The sequence below is a fragment of the Pseudophryne corroboree genome, chromosome 2, assembly GCF_028390025.1.
Source record: "Pseudophryne corroboree isolate aPseCor3 chromosome 2, aPseCor3.hap2, whole genome shotgun sequence".
NCBI classification, from domain to species: domain Eukaryota; kingdom Metazoa; phylum Chordata; class Amphibia; order Anura; family Myobatrachidae; genus Pseudophryne; species Pseudophryne corroboree.
Window position 1 is genome coordinate 618,376,697 of NC_086445.1, and position 15,168 is coordinate 618,391,864.

The following is a 15,168-nucleotide window of genomic DNA, read 5'->3' on the forward strand; positions in this document are numbered from 1 at the left end:
GGACACAGAAGCTTATGGGACCCACCTTTGGGGACTGACTCAACTGTATCAAGGTCATAAAGTTGTTTACCAGGTTCCTGTAAATGCTCACTAAGCTCTGTGTGGCATAATATGAACTGGGGGCACTGTGTGGCATGTGTACTGGCAGCAGTACAATGTGGCATATTGTTAAGGTGGGGCACCTCAATGTTAAATGATATAAATTGGGGGTACTGTGTGGTCTAATGTGAACTAGGGCACTACTATGGGGCATAGCATTATCTACGGCACCATTATAGTTCAAAAATTTAACTAAGGCACTACTATGGGGCATGCAATTAACAAGGGCACAACTATAGCGCATAAAATGAACAACTGCTGTGGAGAGAGGTGTCTCTCTAGAAGGGGGAAGGGGCCTCTCCAAAATGTTGGTATGATGCCCACAGAGTTCTGGCTATTTCCCTTATTGGAGGCCACAACCTGACGGATGATCGCACCTACAGTGGGAACTGTGCAAGTTTTGATGGTGTTCTAGTACCCTGAACCAGACTTAAACACATCCTCCCAGTACTGTTGGGCTGAAGTTCCAGCTCCCAGTACCTCCAGGCTTAAGCCTCGCCTTCCAGTGGTATCAGCTGTCAGTCACAGAGAGGACAAGGAAGTGCAGACTGCTTAGATAGTGCTGTGATGTGGACTAGCTGCATCACTGCAAAGGGCCTTGGCCACTCTGCAGGTGCAATCGTGTCCCATCCATAGCTGTACAGATGATGTTGGGACCTGAGTCTATAAAGACTCAGGTTCCCTGCATCCACATGGAGAAGGTGACCATTACGCTGGGACTGCCGGGCAGGAGGAGGGAAGTCCTGCGGTACCCTGGCATTCAGGTGAGGTTCATGGCGGATACCATGAGCCGCAATTTGTATTGTCAGGTAAATGCCCCTATATAAGGCAGAAAGTGCCCCCTGTAAGAAACCCCTATACAACAAGTAGTCCCAGACATAGAAACCCCTAGGTACGGACAGGAGGGGGTGTTGCCCCTACAATGCTGCAAGTGAGCAGCAGATGAAGGGCAGCTCCACTAAGAACTCATCTCACCCATATCTCAGAATGGAGAGAATTGGAAGCTGCAGGAGAAGAGAGAAGAGAAGAGATTGCAATCTCCATGCCTGCAGTGTATAAGTGAGAACCCGTTAGAGACCCATGCAGAGTTTAAGAGGAGGAGTGCTGACAGTCACAATGGGGCACTTGAAAGAGAGAACCATGGCAGTGTGAGAGCAGAGGTATCCAGAGCCCAGCGATAGGGGAGTCTCCATCTTCAGGGGTACCCCAGAAGAAGTGATCCAGGTGTATGACATATGTAAGGGAACTGTACTGTATGCATGAATGGCATAATTAGGAGCCCCTTATTATGGTGATGTTCTCATATTGTTATATGTCCCTGAGAAGTGTCCCCATATTGATGGGGGAAAGGAGGTCACTGTATCGGCAGTGTGCCTGTGATGGTGTGGCACTACTCGTCCCATAATGTCAAAATATTTAGTGTTGCTCTTCATATTTGATGCTGCTGCAATTAACTACTGTGCTGGGAGGCATTCAATTTGCCGGATACCGGAATCCCGGCTGTTAGGATACCGACGCCAGAATCCCGACACCCGATGGGATAATATTACCGGGCCCGAAGCGTAGTGAGCGCAGCGAGCCCTCTAAGGGACACGCTTCGCTGGCCGCCGGTATTCCTGCTGTCAGGATCCCAGGGTCGGTTTCCTGCCTGCCGGGATCCCAACAGCCGGCATATCATACTGAATCCACAGCGCTGGAGGAGGTTTCCTACTGTTTCTAAAGTAACCAATATGATTAATGTGCAGGAGTAGTTGGCGAGATATAATATGTAAGAGCCAGTGGTGTATCTAGAGAGGAGGGGACCAGTCTGCAGTCTCCGGGTGTGGGCCCCCTTCTCTCCCGTCCCGTAGCCGGCAGCAGTGCTGTTAGTGCTCTGTCTGAGCGCTAGAGACTCTGGCACAGTGCTATAGTCTGCAGTGCATGGACAAGTCCCAGAAAAAATGGTGTGGCGACCATTTTTCCGGAGACCTGCACATGCGCTGTAGACTCTGGCACTGTGCCAGAGTCTCTAGTGCTCAGACAGAGCTCTAACAGTGCTGCTGCGGCTGCCGGCTACAGGACTCGGGAGAGGAGGGGACCCACACCCGGACACCAGAAAGGTAAGTATTTAGAAGAAATGGGTGCAGTGTGTGCGGTGTGGGCCCCCTCTGGACCCAGGGACCCGTGTGCACCGCGTGCACTGCACCCACTATAGATACGCCACTGGTAAGAGCTATGCTTTGTGCTGGAGGAGTACAGTAAGTTTTCATAAGTTATCCCTGCTACATGACCCTGCGTTATTTCTAATAAACCTTTTATCCTGTTTTTATGAGATGGCCTGGTGCCCAATTTGTCTACATGCAGTACACTGGCTCCTGTATTGATATCCTCTCTGCCACATCCTATCTGTATCACACACCAGAGTATTCAGGGGATGTCATGGTACCTATGCCTTACGGTTACCCACAAACAGCTGGAGCAGAGTAAGTGTAATGCACCATACACCGTGAAACTACAGATATTTATACTCAGCACCAGGGGTTTACAACGTGACCAATGGTGGCATCTTAAGACGCACCAAGTGGTATTAAGGTAAGATGCTCAAAGTGGGTGTCTCAGTCCTTGCACATTCAAATGCATGGCTCTATACCAGGGGAAGAGCTGATACTAGAATTAGCATATACTGTAGTTGCAGATATGAATATTGCAAATGACACTGAAGCAGTTGCAGCAGCATGAGGGTCACAATCATCCCCTTTGTGTCAAAGTATAAAGAATATTCACAAAAAGACCTACACATGATGGTTATTATTAAAGCTGAGGATGTGATGTATTTAATTGTCCTCTTTATCTATAAAAGTGAGTACATTTATATTTATTACTTAAAGTAGACAACTTTGAGACCTTTACGCTCAGCGTTAGCCTAATACTACAGGTCTTTTTACATTAATAATTATTTGACTTGTGATTATATGTGACATTACCTTTACTATCAGATCAACATAGCCTTTATCATCACAAGAAATGGGGGTGTATGGTCTAACCACAAGATTGTCATTGACTCTAGCTGAAAGGTAGACATATTTACCTAGAAAGAGAAAGGAAAATTAGCAGACGTTCCACACATATTACTAATTTACAATAGATTGGTCTCTTGGGTTTTAGCTCCAAAATACAGTAAAACCCATAAGAAATGCACCCCCATACATTAAAAACAGGGTATGCTAAATGTTTTCTTCAATAATGATTGCATATACGCACAGGCATTTTAAGAGAGGAGGGGACCCGTGTGCAGCTTAGCCATGTGCAGCCTCTGCTATGGGCCCCCTCCCCTCCGGCAGCAGTAGACTCTGGCATAATGCGGGTGCCATGTTCCAGAGGACACCTCCAATGCGCATGGGCAAATCACACGGAAATGGCCGTGGAGGCCATTTTTCAAGTGATTTGTGCCTGCATAGCTGGGCCACCGTCGCGGGACTCCAGAGGGGCAGTATAATATATGTGTGCAGTGTGTGCAGTGGTGTGGCCCCCCCTGGACCCAGGGGCCCGTGTGCAACACACACTGCACACATTATAGAAACGCCTATGCATATAAGTTTTAACATTTGTCGCAGCAAGTCACTGTAGAGATCATCTAAGCTTAGAATATGTAACAAGTGATTTTCAACTGTAAATCTTTTGTTACTTTTACTTTGTGCAAGTGTACCTAGAAGAATTGATGATGTTTTGAAGGCAAAGGGTGGTCACACTAAATACAGATTTCTCTTCTGTTCATTCACTTTGCATTTCATTAATTGATTTAAATAAACGGGATGCATCAATTTGCCAGCTGTCGAGATACGGATACCGGAATCCCGCAAGCCAACAATGCCGACAGCCGGAATCCTGGTGCAACAGGACTACTCCCACTCGTGGGTGTCTACGACACCCATAGAGTGGGAATAGATCCTGTGGCGAGCACAGCAAGCCACTGAACCCGCAGCAATGCGAGCACAGCATGGCGGGTGCAGCGAACCTGCAAGGGGACTCTTTCCGCTCGCCCCGCTGCCGGCATTCTGGCAGCCGGGAAGTCGCTGTCGGGATATGGACAGCCAGCATCCCGTCCACCGGTAAATCATACTGAATCCAAATAAACTATTAACACTTCTATTTTTTGAAAGCATTCTTACTTTGCAGCATTTTTTCCACACCTGCCTAAAACTTTTACACAGTACTATATATATATATATATATATATATATATATATATACTGTAACACTGTAGGGGTGCAAGGCGCCTTTTCCTGGGGAATATGGCCGCACGCAGCAGCTGAGGAACAACACAAGTCCAGTTTCTGGTACAACTGACCCCGGCCAGTTTTATTGAAACAGAAAATAAAACAAACCCCAAAATAAAAATACCTTGCCTGTCCGGCACTAACTAAACATAAGATATTCCTAACTGTCACTAAACAAAACACAGAGTTCGTCAGTACATACTGTATAGCTTACTTGCATCAGAAAGCGTGTCTCTCACACACAGATCCTGCAGCCTTCCCAGGCAGTCTGCCCATACTAATCAGGTTAGAAGCACTATAACACTCTTACACAGCTGAAACCCTGATTAGCCCTCTGTGAGGCCAAAGACCCGAACTGGGCCCAATGTCTAGAACTCGCCTTATCTCTCTCTCAGAGCCTTTACCCAGCTTTTACAGCAAACTGAAAAGGTTCAGACAAAACAAAAAGCATTTTTCCTAGAAGTTAACATTTTCTAAAACATGTAAGACAAGAACCTGGGACAAATATACCTGCCCTCAAACACTATCCCAGTGTTCTTGTCACATATCCCCCTCCCCTGTTTCGACCTAGGGGCCGGAACACTTGTAGCCCCCAAACAGAAGATGCGAGACAATGCATCTGCGTTGGTCAATTGTGTTCCCGGTCTATGTTCGACAGTAAACTTAAAGTCCTGCAACGCTAGAAACCATCTAGTTACACGAGCATTCTTGCCTCTATTTACATACATCCATTTTAAAGGGGCATGGTCTGTCACTAGTCTGAATTGTCTACCCAAGAGGTAATATCTCAAGGTATCTAGTGCCCACTTAATGGCCAAAGCCTCCTTTTCCACAATGGCATACCTTTTTTCATGCTCATTGAGTTTCCTACTCAAATAAATGATAGGGTGTTCGTCCCCATCTCTGGTTTGGGACAGCACAGCACCTATCCCTACCTCTGAGGCATCTGTCTGTACCACAAATTCTTTTGAAAAATCTGGTGTTATCAACACCGGTTGTGAACACAAAGCCACTTTTAACGCTTGGAACGCCTTTTCTGCATCAGGGTTCCATTTCACCACATTTGACTGCTTCCCTTTGGTAAGGTCTGACAACGGCACCGCTGTGGTCGCAAAATTAGGAATAAACCGTCTATAGTACCCAGTAATTCCCAAAAAAGCCCTTACCTGTTTTTTATTCACTGGACGAGGCCAGTTTTGAATAGCATCAACTTTATTCAATTGGGGCCTAATCAGACCTCTGCCTATGGTGAAGCCCAAGTATTTGACCTCCTCCATTGCGAGGCAGCACTTCTTTGGGTTAGCAGTTAACCCTGCCTCTCTGATTGAGTCCAGTACTGCTTGTACTTTAACCAAATGGGACCCCCAGTCTGTACTGTGAATTACCACATCATCCAAATAGGCAGCTGCATATTTTCTATGGGGCCTCAAAATTTTATCCATCGCCCGTTGAAAGGTTGCTGGAGCCCCATGCAACCCAAAGGGTAACATCTTATACTGGTACAGCCCCTCCGGAACCGAAAAGGCTGTTTTTTCTTTGGCGCTATCAGATAAAGGTATTTGCCAGTAACCTTTGGTCAGGTCCAATGTGGTGAGAAACCTGGCTGTTCCCAGCCTTTCTACAAGCTCATCCACACGGGGCATGGGGTATGCGTCAAACTTGGACACCTCATTTAACTTACGAAAGTCATTACAGAAGCGTATGCTACCGTCGGGCTTCGGGATGAGCACTATGGGACTGGACCACTCACTGTTAGACTCCTCTATGACTCCCAGTTCTAACATGGTTTTAACTTCCTTAGAAATAGCTTCTCGCTGAGCTTCAGGAATCCTATATGGCTTTAAATGAACCCTGACCCCTGGTTCTGTGACAATGTCATGTTTTATTATGGTCGTTCGGCCAGGCAGCTCTGAAAATACCTCCCTATTTTGGATGAGAAATTCTTTAACCTGATTGTTCTGATCAGCTGATAATGTCTCTGACACCTTCACTGCGGGAAGCAACCGGGGTGAAGACACCGAAGGGCAAGGCTCCGCTGACAGAGACAACCTATCTTTCCAGGGTTTGATTAAGTTAACATGGTAGATCTGTTCGGGTTTTCTCTTTCCCGGCTGGTATACTTTGTAATTAACCTCATTCACTTTTTCCCTAATCTCAAATGGACCCTGCCATTTAGCTAGGAATTTGCTTTCCACAGTGGGTACCAAAACAAGAACTCTATCGCCAGGAGCAAATTCCCGTATCTTGGCACTCCGGTTATAGACCCTCTGTTGAGCACTTTGGGCCTGTTCCATGTGCTCTCTGACAACAGGTACCACGGCTGCAATCCTATCCTGCATTTGTGTTACATGCTCAATAACGCTTCTATAAGGAGTGGGCTGTCCTTCCCACGTCTCTTTGGCAATATCCAACAGCCCTCTGGGGTGTCTACCATACAACAAATCAAATGGAGAAAACCCCGTAGAGGACTGAGGAACTTCTCTGATGGCCATTAACAAGTAGGGCAACAAACAATCCCAGTTTTTCCCATCTCTCTCAACAACCTTTTTTAACATACTTTTTAATGTTTTATTAAACCTTTCCACCAACCCGTCAGTTTGGGGATGGTAGATGGACGTCCTGAGGTGAGTGACCTTAAATAACTTGCACAACTCTTTCATGATCCTTGACATAAATGGAGTACCTTGGTCAGTCAAAATTTCTTTTGGTATTCCCACTCTACTAAATACCTGCACCAGCTCCCTAGCTATCGCCTTGGTTGTGATAGTGCGTAAAGGGACAGCCTCAGGATATCGAGTGGCATAGTCCATAATTACCAGGATATACTGATGGCCCCGAGCAGACTTTAACAAGGGCCCCACGAGATCCATGGCTATTCTGTCAAACGGGACCTCTATAATAGGCATGGGAACTAGTGGGCTCCTGAAATGGGGTCTAGGGGCATGATACTGGCATTCAGGACAGGAAGAACAATATTCAGACACTTCTTTATAAACCCCTGGCCAAAAGAACCTTTGTAAAACTCTTTCAGTGGTTTTTTCTGCCCCTAAATGTCCTGCGGTAACGTGACTATGAGCTAAATCTAGTACCGTTCTCCGATAAGGCTGGGGAACTACCAGCTGTTCCACCACATCCTCACCCCTTTTGACAATGTGGTACAAGAGCTCATTACAGATGGCCATGTGGGGATACGTAACCCTGTCACCTGGTACCACAGGTTCCCCATTAACAATCTTAACATTCTCTCTAGCCTTTATTAAGGTAGGATCCTTTAACTGTTCAGACGCAAACAGATCCTTCTTTACCTCCAGGTCAGGCACGCTTTCAGTTCTAACTACTATGTCTCTGTTCCCGGCAAGAGGGTCCTCACTGGACTCCCCATCTGTCACTTCCCCAGCCAAACTAGCAAAAGGCAAAGGGCCAGAAAGTTCCGAAGACCCACGTACATCCATAAAATCACCGGTATTATAAACTGGCTTTTTACTTCTCACATCTGTTGATAACCGTGATTCCCACAGTTTCCAAAAATGAGGAAAATCCCTCCCTATTATGGCCTCATGCACCAAGGTAGGGACCAGTCCCACTTTAACCATTGCTGACCCACAACAAGTTTCTATATTCACCTCAGCAGTGGCATAATGTTGGGTATCCCCATGTATGCAAGTTACCCCAATAGGTATTTGCTGGACCTTTAAGGGGTTCACTAACCCAGCTTTCACGAGGGTAACTAAACTTCCTGAATCTAGCAAGGCCTCTACCCGGTTACCCTCTAAGAACACATCACACATTTGTTTTTCCAGCTCAGGTGAAGGTACCACAGTACAGGCTAACCTAGCAAAGAAAGACATTCTGCGACATTCAAAGGCAGCATCACATTGCATGGGTTCTTGCGTGACTGGGCAATTGGCAATAACATGACCTGGCATACCACACCTAAAACATTTAACCACACGATTATCAACCCGTTTGGGCAGCATAGACCGTTCTAGCCCCATTGGCCTGTCTCCAGGGCCAGTGTTTACAGTCTCTCCAGCCTTGCGTTCTCTTAACCGCCCAGCAACGTTTTCCCACGGAACAGTCTTACCAGTCTTTACTGAAGGGCGCTGTCGAGGATCTATGGGTTGCTGGGTGGTCATCAGTAGTTCCTCTGCTGCCAAATACCTCTCTACCATGTCCACTAATTGGTCAGCAGTACCCGGGTTTCCATGGCTCACCCACTTGCGCAGGACCATGGGCAAAGATCTCAAGTAGCGGTCCATGACGACTCTTTCCACCATCTGGGGACCAGTTAATGTCTCTGGCTGTAGCCATTTTTTTGTTAGCTGAATAAGGTCGTGCATCTGGGAGCGCGGAGGCTTCTCCATGGCGTACAGCCAACGGTGCACCCGTTGTGCTCGTACTGACAGCGTGACTCCCAGGCGGGTCAGGATCTCAGTCTTTAGTTTATCATAGTCCCGAGCCTCAGCAGGGCTTAAATCAAAGTAAGCTTTTTGGGGCTCACCTGACAGGAAAGGTGCCAGCAGACTGGCCCACTGTGCTTTCGGCCAGTTCTCACGCTCGGCAGTCCTTTCAAACGTGGTCAGATAGGCCTCCACATCATCAGCCTCTGTCATTTTCTGCAGGAAGTGACTGGCCCGTATAGAACTAGAGCTGGTTGGAGCACTGACGGCCACATCTCCAACCCGAGCTGCAAGTCTCTGCACCACTTCTGCTAAGGCCTCTCTAACCTGACGCTGTTGCCTGTAAAGTTCATCAACAACTGCCTGCTGTTGTCTCTTATTTTCCTCCATTGCCACCTGCTGCTGTCTTATATTTTCCTCCATTGCCACCTGCTGCTGTCTGTTGGCCTCCTGCTGTAGTCTCCAATTTTCCTCCATTGCCACCTGCTGTTGTCTCCTATTTTCCTCCATTGCCACCTGCTGTTGTCTCCTATTTTCCTCCATTGCCACCTGCTGCTGTCGGTTGGCCTCCTGCTGAGCCGCTGTAGCTTGCAGCAAGGCTTTAAGCAGATCCTCCATGTCGACAGATTTTTCAGGCGGCTTTGTAGCTGCTTTCACCCAAGACATATATCAAACCCTCAGGGGTGAGTCTCAGTAACTTCACACTGGGCTGTATCTGCATAAACCACCGTTTTCTGCAGGCCTCACAAAGCTGCTGCTTTCACTTATGCGCAGAACGGTGTGCTCGCATTCTCCACCAAGTTGTAACACTGTAGGGGTGCAAGGCGCCTTTTCCTGGGGAATATGGCCGCACGCAGCAGCTGAGGAACAACACAAGTCCAGTTTCTGGTACAACTGACCCCGGCCAGTTTTATTGAAACAGAAAATAAAACAAACCCCAAAATAAAAATACCTTGCCTGTCCGGCACTAACTAAACATAAGATATTCCTAACTGTCACTAAACAAAACACAGAGTTCGTCAGTACATACTGTATAGCTTACTTGCATCAGAAAGCGTGTCTCTCACACACAGATCCTGCAGCCTTCCCAGGCAGTCTGCCCATACTAATCAGGTTAGAAGCACTATAACACTCTTACACAGCTGAAACCCTGATTAGCCCTCTGTGAGGCCAAAGACCCGAACTGGGCCCAATGTCTAGAACTCGCCTTATCTCTCTCTCAGAGCCTTTACCCAGCTTTTACAGCAAACTGAAAAGGTTCAGACAAAACAAAAAGCATTTTTCCTAGAAGTTAACATTTTCTAAAACATGTAAGACAAGAACCTGGGACAAATATACCTGCCCTCAAACACTATCCCAGTGTTCTTGTCACAATACTATATTGGAACAAGAAGCCCGGCACTCCCTTAAACAGCAGCGTGCCCCGGGGCCCTCAGTCAGACTTGGATATGGAGAGAACAAAAAACTGCGGCACTCAGGGACTGGTGTAATGTCAGTGTATTGATCAAAAGATTACACCCACATAGCAATCTCAGCTGGACTACAGGGACCGGAGCCCGCAGTGAATTGGTAGAGCTCCAGCTACGCTGTGTGACACCATCCGATGGGTCAGGGTCAGACTCCTGAGATTCAGGTGTCTGCAACATCCAGAATCAGCGTTCACCAGTGGGTCCCATCTCACAGTGCAGTAACTGCAGCAGGTGCATCATTGCTTACAGGCTGAGTGGTACCAGACGGGAGCCGTCCTGTCCCCTATTGCAGGTGTTAGCAGTGCTCCTGGGACAGAGACAAATAACTCTGCAGTAGTAGTGGATGCACCGCAGAGCTCCATTGAAAAAGAAGCAGTCACAATTTGATCCCGCTGTGAAGCATGCAGGTGCCCCTTTAGGGCTTGGAGTCCACAGGCTCTGGGAGTTCCACCCCTGTATTGGAGTAGTTTGTGGGAAAGTCATGAATCTAATAGGTGTACCATGCATGACATACTGTAATCTAAATGCTCAACCATGCACGGAGATAGGGGTATGGAAGAACCCAGAAAGAGCTGGTTTAATTGGAGAAATGTAACACTGGATGGATGGCTCTCATGGACCCTGGATGGCAAGGGCAAATGATGTGATCTGAGGGCAAAATAAGCATAATAATAGAAACGTTCGATATAGCATGCAGTCTTTGATGTGACAGTTTGCAAAGATCTTGAGTAATTGTGTACAACTTTAAGTCAGGCCCTCTCAATATCTTATATGAATATCCCTGAAAGAAAAGGTAGTGATTGCAAAAGACTAAACAATGTTGTCTACAAGTGTCAATTTGGGCACATATAAGACAAGCAGCCACATACTGCTGAACATTTTGTTTCATAGAGGGCCACCATTTGACAAGTTTTTTGTGATCTCAAAAATGTTCTGGGGACATTGTAATGTATCTCTTTGGAGAGTAGAAGTTGGGACCACAAATATGAATATAATAATTTGGTGGTGTGCCATCTTTAGGAGCAAAGACATTCATCATCCCTGACTTGAGGCCATTGTTCATCAATATTTTGCCTTAAAATTTCAAAGTTTTATGTACTGGAAGAATGGTCTCTTTTGAGGGAAATTATGTTGGAATAGCTTCAAATTGTCATATGAGGGCACACTTTCCAGTTTTAGAACTAGATCGATAGATATCATTAAATAAAGATCATCAGTTCGCTTTGCTGAGAGCTGATCACACCCGAACTTTCTGATTTGGAGTCAATGGTTCGGGTCACTTTGGGGCTTCCCTTCAGGAGAGTGCCAGGATTGGAGATGCAGCCAATGTTGGAAACCCCCGGTGGGCCCCACTGTTTGGGGGCTCCTTGTTTTCGTCTATGAATCAGACTGTGTACTTGAATGATACATTATACATATGTTACCTTATACTGCACAGGACAATGGTGTTTTTCTACAGTGCATTTCTGTTATTAGTCTGGTACATTATCGTGCATGTATTTACTATATATATTTATCAAAGGTCATATACCATGCACTCTCCAATGGTTAGGCAAATCAGTGCTGCGGCTGGCCACCCCCCTGCTGGAGACTGGCTACACCCCCTCTGGAGACTGGCCACACCCATAAACATGGGTCCCTACCACTGCATTCCCCCGGTGGGCCCTTCATGCCCCAGTCCAACACTGGATGCAGCTAATCATTGTGATTAGCTGTATCTCCCAACCTGGCACTCTCCTTAAGGGAAACATATGAAAGTCGTGCGCTACAACTGACACTCTAAGCTTTTTCCAGCTTTCCAACTGTTGCATTGTATATCTTGCATGTGGAATAAACTAATTTTAAAACTTTTACTGACATGCAAGGCTATTAACCAAATTACACCAACACACATCTCTTCACTCATCTCAAAATATCTCCCTACCCGACCTCTTCGCTCTGCACAAGATCTGCTATCTCACACACACGCATTACTTGCTCCCACTCAAAATTACAGGACTTTATCCAGGCTGCACCCACTCTGTGGAATGCCCTTCCACGCACAATAAGACTCACCTCTAGTCTCCAAACCTTCAAATGTTCCCTGAAAACTCACCTCTTTAGACAAGCTTAGCAAATTCCAGACCCACCCACACAGGGGCGGATTAAGAACAAAAAGCGGCCCTGGAAAAATTTGTACTAGTGGCCCCACATGGGCAGCACCAGAGGTGTAAGGTCTAGCCATGGGCCATGGCAGCATCACCCTCTCCCCAAGACTTTCCAGATAGTGGGCATGTCCAGCACCAAGGGGGGAGTTAAAAAGAAATAAAATTAAATACTATGAGCACATTATTTGATACACCTTCAGAATTTAGGAAACTATATCATTCTTTAGAAGTATATATTTTCTTGCTTATTACACCAACCGTATCCCAATCACTATTCACTCAATCTTATATGTCAGCCAAGCAGGCAGACAGAGCATACACTAGATCATCTGCAATCACAGGCTAAGTGGCAAAGTCATTTTCATATATGCAAATTATTTTGCATCTTATTCATTATGTCTATAAAAAGGACCACATGTCCTCAAACAAAACAGGCCCCACGGGTGCGTCGGCCCACCAGGAATCTTCCCTGTAAGCCCTATCCCTCTGCACCCACATAACCTTTGATGCCTCCCTATCTAATTACTTCCCCTCTGTACAGTCCACCCATAACCTCACATATTTTATCTTTCTTCACTTTCACACCATCCTGACCCTTGTCCAACATTGCAGTGTAATCATATCATTCAGCCCATTAAGAACCTTTGCAATCTGGTGACCAATATGAAATAGGTAGCATCTGTCTTTGTATATCAATGTCTATTTCCCTATAGATTGTAAGCTTGCAAGCAGGGCATTTCTACCTCTATGTCTGTCTGTTTTTACACACTTTTGTTCTATTACTATTGTTCCAGTTGTAAAGCGCAAATCAATATGCTGCGCTATGTAAGGAACTGATAATAATAATAATAATAATAATAATAATACGTTCAAGTGGATTTGGTAGACATTTGCTGATTTACCTCTGTGATCCTAACTATTATTGGAACCTGATGTAAAGATACCTTTATGTGAACTGCTATACTTGTTCTTAGGTGAGGTTTGTTTCTAAAGGGAAAGACACGGGTCAAGTGTAATACCTACCTGAGGATTTGATACTAGTCCAATACAGAGGGACTTAAAGAAACATTTCTGTGCATGCATCTCACTGTTAGGAGAGTCCCTGTGGTGTATTGCTGGTTAGCAGTACCAGCCTGGAAATTGATGTCACCAGTTGTTTTGTTTTTTTCCATGTTACCTGGAGAGTGTGAAGATCTTGTCAGGAAAGAAAGTAGAAATAGGTTCTCTCAAGGATATTGTGTTTATTTTGGACAACTCATTCGTATTCATTTGCACTGACATTTAGTATTGGTGGTAAATGGAGGCCCTAGACATTTCAGAAATGATTATGCAATCTATATATACAGTATAGGTAGTTTTCACTATTGGACTGAAAATGCTAACTCGTGCTAATAGATCTGCTGTAAATTATCTGTGTTGCTTGTTTTGTTATAAGCTATTTGCTCAAACCTCTTCAGAACAAGTGACCTGCTTACATCAGCCTAAGAACAAAGCATGCACAATGCAAGCACAATTATTATGAAGAATATAAAGTATTTACTTGTTGTAGTAAAGCATGGCAGTCATGTGATAATTATCTAGCATATATACGGGAAACGGTCGCCCATACCGCTAGTCGGGATCCCAGATGTCGCAATGCCGATGCCAGAATCCCGGCTAGCTGGAAAATACCGACACCAGAATCACAGGCACCACAACCTTTCCTCCCTGACGAGCACAGCGAGCCACCGTGCCTTCAAGGGGCTTGCTGGCGCCTGCCCTGCTGCCGGCATACCGGTGGCCGGGGATCCTGTTGTCGGTATACTGATGGTCGGAATCCCACCCATTGGTTTTACATACTGATTCCCTATATACAGTACGAATATGTGTTTCTTAACAAATATCACAAAAATATCAAATGATCGAAGAAATACCTAACACTTATATGAATATGAATGAGTGAAACATATCCCATTCTCACCAGGTGGAAGTCCCAGGGTATCATGTGCAAATGGAAGAGCAAAGCGAAATCTTCTTGTATTGTGATTTATAACCTGTGATACAAATGATAATCAGTTCACATATAATGCCTTCTTGAAAACATTGTCAAACCAAAGTAGCAATACAACAAAGTAATAATTATTATTGTGGTATTTATACTATATCGCAGCTACACGTCTCACAGCTTTGTAAGAAGTAGCTGAAGGAACATGACATACATGTTGTCAGATTACACAAACAAGGGCACCTTGCTCACACAATATATATACAGTCTAGAAGGGTTTGCAGTTATTTGTATGAAGTACATGACAAAGACCTTTTGAAAGTTTGTCATTGTAAAGAGTACCATATTATGAATTGGCATTAAGCAGAGATGCAGTAGACGTGAGTGGGAAGAAGACATAACATTATATAAAGACTGAGATCATTTAAGAAACTCAGAGTATGCAGGACGTAATTTTATTTCACACAGCTGTTTTACAGCTCTATAGGTTGGAGTTAGAAGTCTAAATTAGACTATGAAGGGAATTAGGAGTAAGTATACCAAATTGCAAAAAGAGGCAGCATATTAGGATTGCTGAGAATACTATAGGTTTTGCAGAAAGAAGATAGAAAGATTGAATTTAGAGTAAAAATCCAGCCAATAGGTTGCTGTAATCTCTTTTTGTAGCTGGGATAATTTATGTAATAACTGCTCAACGCGTGGCCTGTGTGGCCTAGATTGCCATGTTCTCAGTCTGGACTATCACAGCAGCACTGTGTCATTGTGAAGCTGAATGATCTCAATAACCACATTAACTTTGCATTCTCCTGACAC

General features: G+C 45.3%; 1 protein-coding gene across 1 annotated transcript in view; it reads right to left on the minus strand.

Annotated features, from left to right (window-relative positions):
• LOC135004227 (NADH-cytochrome b5 reductase 1) overlaps positions 1–13,640 on the minus strand; it is a 169,106-nt gene extending 155,466 nt beyond the window's left edge. The window contains exons 1-3 of the mRNA XM_063951794.1: positions 13,549–13,640; positions 4,570–4,613; positions 3,063–3,166 (exon numbers count right to left, since the gene is read on the minus strand). Coding sequence (XP_063807864.1) covers positions 3,063–3,166; positions 4,570–4,613; positions 13,549–13,640 — 240 coding nt within the window. The remainder of the gene's footprint in view (positions 1–3,062; positions 3,167–4,569; positions 4,614–13,548) is intronic.
• Between the last annotated feature and the right edge of the window lie 1,528 nt (positions 13,641–15,168).